The sequence below is a fragment of the Crassostrea angulata genome, chromosome 3 (assembly GCF_025612915.1).
Source record: "Crassostrea angulata isolate pt1a10 chromosome 3, ASM2561291v2, whole genome shotgun sequence".
Taxonomy (NCBI): domain Eukaryota; kingdom Metazoa; phylum Mollusca; class Bivalvia; order Ostreida; family Ostreidae; genus Magallana; species Magallana angulata.
In genome coordinates this window covers 45516930-45524634 of record NC_069113.1, presented here as the reverse complement: position 1 = coordinate 45524634, position 7705 = coordinate 45516930, and the positions used below count along the sequence as shown (strand labels likewise).

General features: G+C 39.8%; 1 protein-coding gene across 1 annotated transcript; it reads left to right on the top strand.

Annotated features, from left to right (window-relative positions):
- Nucleotides 1-5178: 5178 nt before the first annotated feature.
- LOC128176916 (uncharacterized) lies at nucleotides 5179-7467 on the top strand. The gene has a single exon (XM_052843436.1). The coding sequence runs from the start codon at nucleotides 5179-5181 to the stop codon at nucleotides 7465-7467; it is 2289 nt and encodes a 762-aa protein (XP_052699396.1).
- Nucleotides 7468-7705: the final 238 nt, after the last annotated feature.

The window sequence follows — 7705 nt, the reverse complement described above, 5'->3', positions numbered from 1 at the left end:
GAAAAAAAAGAATTCATTGAAAGATCTGCTCGTAACATTTTATTTTAGTACACATTGTAATGCATGTAATAAGATCGCCTGTCTATTTCATTGCTGGCCACTCAACCACGGCTCTTTGAAAACAACAAGATTTGTCTGGCTTTTGAGCTAAGACCACGTAATTGGTGCATATTTCACTTGAAACCAGTGTCATTTTTAACTTGTTTCAAACGCCCTGAGTGAACCAATTGATCTCTATTGATTTACATGTAGAAAAATGAATATTACTAGTTTTTCATAGCAGCATTCGCTTTTCCATAATATTTATACATGTATGATGTTAAAAGCCAATTGTCTGTACTGTTTACTAGAGAATAAAGACTTTCATGCAAATGCAGATGAGTTCAAAAATAATCTTCAAATTCCAAGAACAAATCCAGTACCGGTAGGTATGCAATGCAATAACAGCCATTTTTCTAAACTAACTTTCCATTCAGTGCTATACGTTCAATCCATCCAACTGGTTTCGAACAGATATGAAACATTATCAAACCATAAACCTAAACTCGAACTAGTTTTTGATCAATAAATTCGCCCTATATTGGTATCAGGGGATTTTAAGCTATGAGACACTCACTTTAATGAAGTAAATTTGCTCGTTCATCCCATCAGGTCTGAAGGATTTGAGTCTGCGCATCCAGAACTTTTCCTTTAAAATTTATCTCCGCGCCAGTATGGTCAATAACCACTAGTGCCATGTCTTCCCATTTGTGGCTACTCATATTGAAATGTTCCCTGACGAGTTAATCTTAAACGGAGAGCGGTGGCTGTTGATTCTTCTGCGGAGGCCATCTGTTTTACCAATGTATTGCTTAGAGCAAACTTTGCAACTGATGAAATAGATCAAGTTTTCTGTGCGGAAAGACGTGGTGCCAAATATCTTGTAGGTGCGACCAGTGATGGGGCTCTTAAACCCGACCGTGTTGGTGTTTTGCTTGCATATAAGGCATTTTGGATCTAAGAATGTTTTAAAACCACCATTTGGCAAAGGGTTGTATAACCTCGTTTTCATTACCATGTCCTTCAAGTTCCTTGGACGTTTAAACGCAGCCATTGGGATTTTCCTTTTTTCACAAACTTCAAAATAAAGGATGTATTAATAGTGGAGCAATATGGGCTATAAATGGTTATTTTTTACGTTCTGTAATAAATACTTGTTTATTCCATGCTGACTGTAACTGGGGTTCTCCTTACTAATGTTCAGATCCTGAAAACATAGCTACAAAGATTCACTTGACGTTGAAGGTTCATTATTATCCTTGTGCTGATATTCTGCTACACAGTTGGAAACCTATGTTTGTATTGTTTACAAGATTTTGTATGCTTGTGTATTTTGCTAAAGTTAAATTATTATCTAAAAACATTTAGAGTTATCTTCCATTATCATTTTGATATGTATTTTCTGCAGTTATCTTTCCTTTTTGAACATAGAGTTATCCTTTCATTATATAATTTAGAGTTACTTTTCCTAGTTGTTGACTTCCTGTTTTGTTGTTTGTGTGACCCACACAAGGACACTCAGTCCATCCAACATGTTCTTTGTATTCGTATGCTGCCACACACTGTAAGTAGTTTTCTGTCGATTTATATAACATAGGCGGCTTATCGTTTATATGTTTACTGTTTTGTTTTTTATATAAATGCAGTTCATAAGTAAATCTCTCATTTCACTCTAAAAAGTATGGAGCGCCATTATTGTCTTTGTAAATCTTAGTAAATAAACGTACGTTTGTTACATTTTTCTATGGAAATCCATTTGTGTTAAAATTCAATTGATTTGGACCTTATCTTAATACTGTTATTTATATTTCTATTCTTTCATTACAAGCTATTATTATATGCATTTTGTCTTTACATGTACATTGTTTTTGAGAACGTATGAGTAATTCATACTTTGTTTTTGTTTCAGTTTTTTACCGCATACACAATAAATTCGATGCACTGGATTGTTGTGTTGGTTCACTATCTGTAGGCAAAGGCAGAATAGTAAAAAAAGTGTGCAGCTACAGACAACATGGATAGGCGGATACGTACACTTACGCCAAAAGGCTATGAGATGTTCCAGTCCAATTTGGATTACTACATGAGTAACCTCAAGAAAGATTGGAAGGAATTTGAAAGAATCCTGACAGAATTTGACGATTCCATCATGGATATCAAATATCTACGGAAAGTTGAAAGTCATCTCGAGATGGTGAAATTTGAATATAGAGATAGTTACGAGTCCCTCATTTCCTTTCTAACCCGCACCTGCACAGAAGAGAGTGATTTAGAACTAGACAATCAAATGATTAGACACCAAAAATGCTTAAGCATTATGAACAATTTCGACCGTCAGATTCAGGACTTGTTAATTGATGCTGCCGAAATACTATCCGAAAAGTATGAAACGAGATCTGAAGCATCTATATCGATAAGCATTGGTAAATCAAATCGATCCTTGAAAAAACTTGAAAATCCTAAAACGGAAAAAGTAAGACACCAGTACGCTGAAAAAGAAAGAGAAATTCACAAGCAGAAAGCCTTACTAGAAGCCAAAATGAAGCTCTTAGAAAACCAGAAGAAGATTGATACGTTAGAAGCAGAAATAGAAGAGCTTGACATTCATAGTTCTCGTCTGTCATTGCCGAAACAACATCCTCCTGGTAGTTATGATTCATTGGGACAAACAAAACGTGCATACACAGCAAACTATGTACGTGAACATTCCACGATTCGAGGAGCAATGAGTGATTATGTTTCATTTGACCAACTGGACAAGATGAGCGATCGCGACAAAGAGCAGAGCAACAAACCTGACAATCCTTTACCATCTCAGAGCATCAGAAAGTTAAGAGAACCAGTAGCCGCAAGTGACCATGTGGTAGAGAACTTATCACAATTTCTCCTGAAAAAAGACCTCTTAATGTCACGGTTCAGCTCATTCAACGACAAACCAGACTCTTACCAAACCTGGAAAGCTAGCTTCACAAGCATTGTGAAAGAATTAAACATTTCCGCATTTGAAGAAATGGATCTGCTCATTAAGTGGCTCGGACCAGAATCAAAAAGGTTCGCAAGTAGCATAAGGGGATCTAACATCAATGACCCTGTTAAAGGACTGTATCGTATTTGGGAACGTTTGGAGGATCGCTATGGCAGACCAGAAATGATAGAGTCAGCGTTGAAAGACAAGCTCAACAGATTTCCCAAAATATCAATAAAAGATCCTAAAATGCTCTACGATCTGCTTGACATTTTAACAGAGATAGAATCAGCAAAGGAGAATGAGCAATACGCAACACTGCTGTCATACTATGACTCATCATCTGGTGTCAATCCTATCATCAGTAAGCTGCCTCAAGGTCTACAAGAAAAGTGGGTGTCTCAAGCGTCCAAGATCAAGAGATACTATTGTGTTCCATTTCCACCGTTCAGCTTCCTCGTAAAATTCATTCGAGAACTCAGCATTGTGAAAAATGATCCAGCTTTCCAAACTGATGGATCTCTGACATTAACAACAGAGAAAAGAACGAATGAACAAAAACGAACTTTTCCTGTTCACAGTAGGAAAACCGAACTAGCAACGGACGATGCAACTCAACAAGAACGGCAACCAAGATGTCCAATTCATAAAGCAAACCATTCGTTGAACCACTGTAGATCCTTCAGAGCTAAAACCTTACAAGAGAGGAAAGATCTCTTACGAGAAATGGATTTCTGTTATAAATGCTGTGAATCAAAACATTTCTCGAGAAATTGTACTGCAACCATCAAATGTGAACTTTGTGGAAGCTCTCGACACGCTACAGCGTTGCATATTGAACAAAGAAATTCTGAGTCTAAAGCAGCTGGCAGATTGGATAGAGAACACTTTCAGGCAAACAATAACTCAAGATTTGCTGACGGCGGGGAGAAAACTGGGAGGAAAACGGAAGTTTCCAACAAGTGCACTGAACTTTGTGGAACTACCTTTAGTGGTCGATCATGCGCAATGGTCCTTCCTGTTCGTGTATATCCATCGTTCAACAGCGAGCAAGCTATTAAGGTGTATGCAGTCATCGATGAACAGAGCAATCGCACACTCGCAAGATCCCAATTATTTGACTTCTTTAATATTTAGAGTGAATCTGAATCCTACACACTGTTTTCGTGTAGCGGACAATCAACTTGTAGCGGAAGAAGAGTCAATGGACTAGTAGTAGAAGTTCTTGATGGAAGTTGTCACTTCAACCTACCAACAGTCATTGAATGTGATGAAATTCCTGATAACAGAGGTGAGATACCAGCCCCAGAAGTAGCAGATAAATATTATCATCTACGAGACATAGCCGATCACCTGATGCCACTAGATTCAGAAATCAGCATTCTTCTCTTGATTGGACGTGATCTTGGTGATGCACATCACATACTACAGCAACGCATTGGACCTCCTAATACTCCATACGCCCAGAAACTTCCACTCGGATGGGTTACTGTAGGCGAAGTTTGTCTTGGAAGGACTCACAAACCAGATGTCGTTGTGGCAAACAAAGTGGCAGTTATGTCTGATGGAAGAACTACCTTATCAGCCCCTTGTCCAAACAATATAACTGTCAAGGAGACCCTACCTAAACAAATACAGTGTGGTGCGATCTTTAAACATCCACAACGAAACGAACAAATTGGACAGAACATTTTCCAGACATCTCCTGACGATGACAAGCCAGGACTGTCTGTAGAAGATAAAGAATTCCTAGCCTTTATGGATAAGGAGTTTTGTCGTGACAATAGTGGACAGTGGGTTGCACCATTACCGTTCCGAGAGCCTAGATGCAAACTTCCGGATAATAGACAACAAGCACTGAGAAGAGCCATGATCTTAGACGCTAACCTTGGAAAGAACCCACTCAAGTGCGGACACGCTGTGACCTTCATGAAACGCATTCTGGATGCAGAACACGATGAACTAGCACAGTCATTAAAGAAAGATGAAGAGTTCTGGTTCCTACCAATCTTCAGTGTATACCATCCAAAGAAACCTGATCAAGTCAGAATGGTGTTAACTCATCAGCTCAGTGTAATGGGGTGTCATTAAACAACGTGCTTCTATCTGGCCCTGACCTGACAAACAGTCTACTTGGTGTTCTGATGCGATTGAGACTTGATAACATCGGAGTTATGGCCGATATTCAGCAAATGATTCACTGCTTTAAAGTGCGAGAAGATCATAGGAACTACTTACGTTTCTTCTGGTACTTAGATAACGATCCTCAGAAGAAATTGGTGGAATACAGGATGTGCGTCCATGTCTTCGGCAATAGTCCATCACCTGCAGTCGCTACATATGGGCTAAGGAGGACTGCACAGAATGCTGAATCAACCTATGGAAGTGACGTCCGAAGTTTTGTAGAACGCAACTTTTACGTTGATGATGGGTTGATTTCATTGCAATCCACTCAAGAGATCGTTAGCCTGATGAAGAGAACTCAACAAGCCTTGTTGCAAGAAGGAGGACTTCGACTTCACAAAGTATCCAACAGCAGTAATGTCATGAAATACTTTCCCACTGATGACCTAGCAAAGGACTTGATGTCTCTCGATCTATCAAAGGATTTTCTTCCCATACAACGCAGCTTAGGAATAAGCTGGAATCTACGATCTGATGCATTTATCTTCAGACTTTCCTTAGACAAGAAACCGTATACACGCCGCGGAGTCCTTCCTTGTCTGAATAGCTTCTATGACCCCTTAGGATTTGTTGCACAAGTTCTCCTCAGAGGCAAGTTACTGCTTAGGAAATTTACTGAAGAGTCTGCAGACTGGGATCAACATTTACCTGAACAATACCAAGGAGAATGGGAGCAGTGGAAACAACAACTATGGTATCTAGAAAACCTGGAAATTCCTCGTACTTACCTTTCCGTACCTACCGAAAAGCTCCTTCAGAAACACGTCCATGTGTTTACTGATGCGTCCGAGGAAGCCATTGCTGCAGTTGCCATTTTAAGAGCAGAGGATCAAGATGGTAACTTTCATCAAGGATTCATAGTAGGGAAAGGAAAAGTTGCACCTAAAAAGGCAGTTACCATCCCTCGTTTGGAGTTATGTGCTGCAGTGCTTGGTGTTGAGATCTCTCAGATCATTCACGATCAATTGGATATTGACCCTAAAGACATTCATTACCATACAGACAGTAAAGTAGTCCTTGGTTACATCTACAACAGAACCAAACGTTTCTACACTTACGTATGCAACAGAGTACAGCAGATTCACAAAGTCTTCTCACCAGAGCAATGGAGCTATGTTCCTTCAGAACACAATCCTGCAGATCAAGCAACTAGACCAATCGCAGTTGAAAATATTAAAAACAGCCCATGGCTTTGTAAACCGAAACGATGGTTCCTTGAAAGTAAATACCAAGGCAAAACAGATATATCTGATAACGACGAACATATGCCACAACAGTTTGACCTCGTAGACTCAGAGAATGACAGAGTGATTCGACCTATGCTAATTGTTAAAACATTGCACGTTAAAGAACCTTCCATTGGAACTGAAAGGTTTACCAAATACTCAACCTGGAGTAGTTTAGTTTCAGGTATTGCACGCTTGAAACATGTTGCCAGATGTTGGAGTGGAACAAAACCATGCAGAGGTTGGCATTTCTGCAACAAAGCGAAAGATGTTGACCTGTATCTTGAAACAGAAAAACACATCATTCGAGCGGTCCAGAGTGAAGCTTATCCAGAAGAGATCAGAGGTATCAGAGAAAACCGAGCTCTCAATAAGGAGAATTCTCTTGTAAAGCTGAATCCAGTTTTAGACCATGATGGTATTTTGCGTGTAGGAGGCCGATTGATGAATTCAGAGTTGGAAGTAACTGAGAAAAATCCTGTTATTATTCCTGGCAAACAACACATAGCTACACTGTTGGTGCGCCATTACCATCAGCTTACCAAACATCAAGGACGCCACTTCACAGAAGGCTCAATTAGATATGCTGGATATTGGATAACAGGGGCCAAGCGTATCGTATCCTCGGTGATATATAGCTGTGTGACTTGCAGAAAGATGAGGAGAAAACCAGAACATCAATTCATGGCTGACTTACCTGAAGATCGATTAACACCAGGACCTCCATTCTCAAGTGTAGGAGTGGATACCTTCGGACCTTGGGAAGTTCTTGCACGTCGAACTAGAGGAGGACTGGCTCATGCAAAACGCTGGGCTGTAATGTTTTCATGTCTCTCATCGCGAGCTGTTCACATTGAAGTCATCGAAGAGATGAGTTCCTCATCCTTCATTAATGCACTTATGAGATTTGTCGCTATACGTGGAAGCGTTAAAGAGTTTAGATCAGATCGTAGCACAAATTTCGTTGGCTCAACAGAAAGTCTTGGAATTGACGCTATAAACGTAGAAGATGGACCTGTCAACAAGTTTCTTTTTGACAACAGAACAGTATGAATATTCAACTCACCACACTCATCCCATATGGATGGCGCATGGGAGAGGATGATAGGCCTTACAAGACGGATACTAGATTCATTGTTGATTACTGGTACAGCAAAGAAGTTGACACACGAGACCCTCGTTACGTTCTTAGCTGAGGCTAGTGCCATTATTAATTCAAGACCACTTGTGCCAGTTCAAACCGATCCAGAGTACCCATTTATTCTCACTCCATATACCCTTCTGACGTTGA

What these genes read in the sequence shown, in the direction of transcription:
- LOC128176916 (XM_052843436.1), top strand. Translation starts at nt 5,179, where the DNA reads ATGGCCGATATTCAGCAAATGATTCACTGCTTTAAAGTGCGAGAAGAT.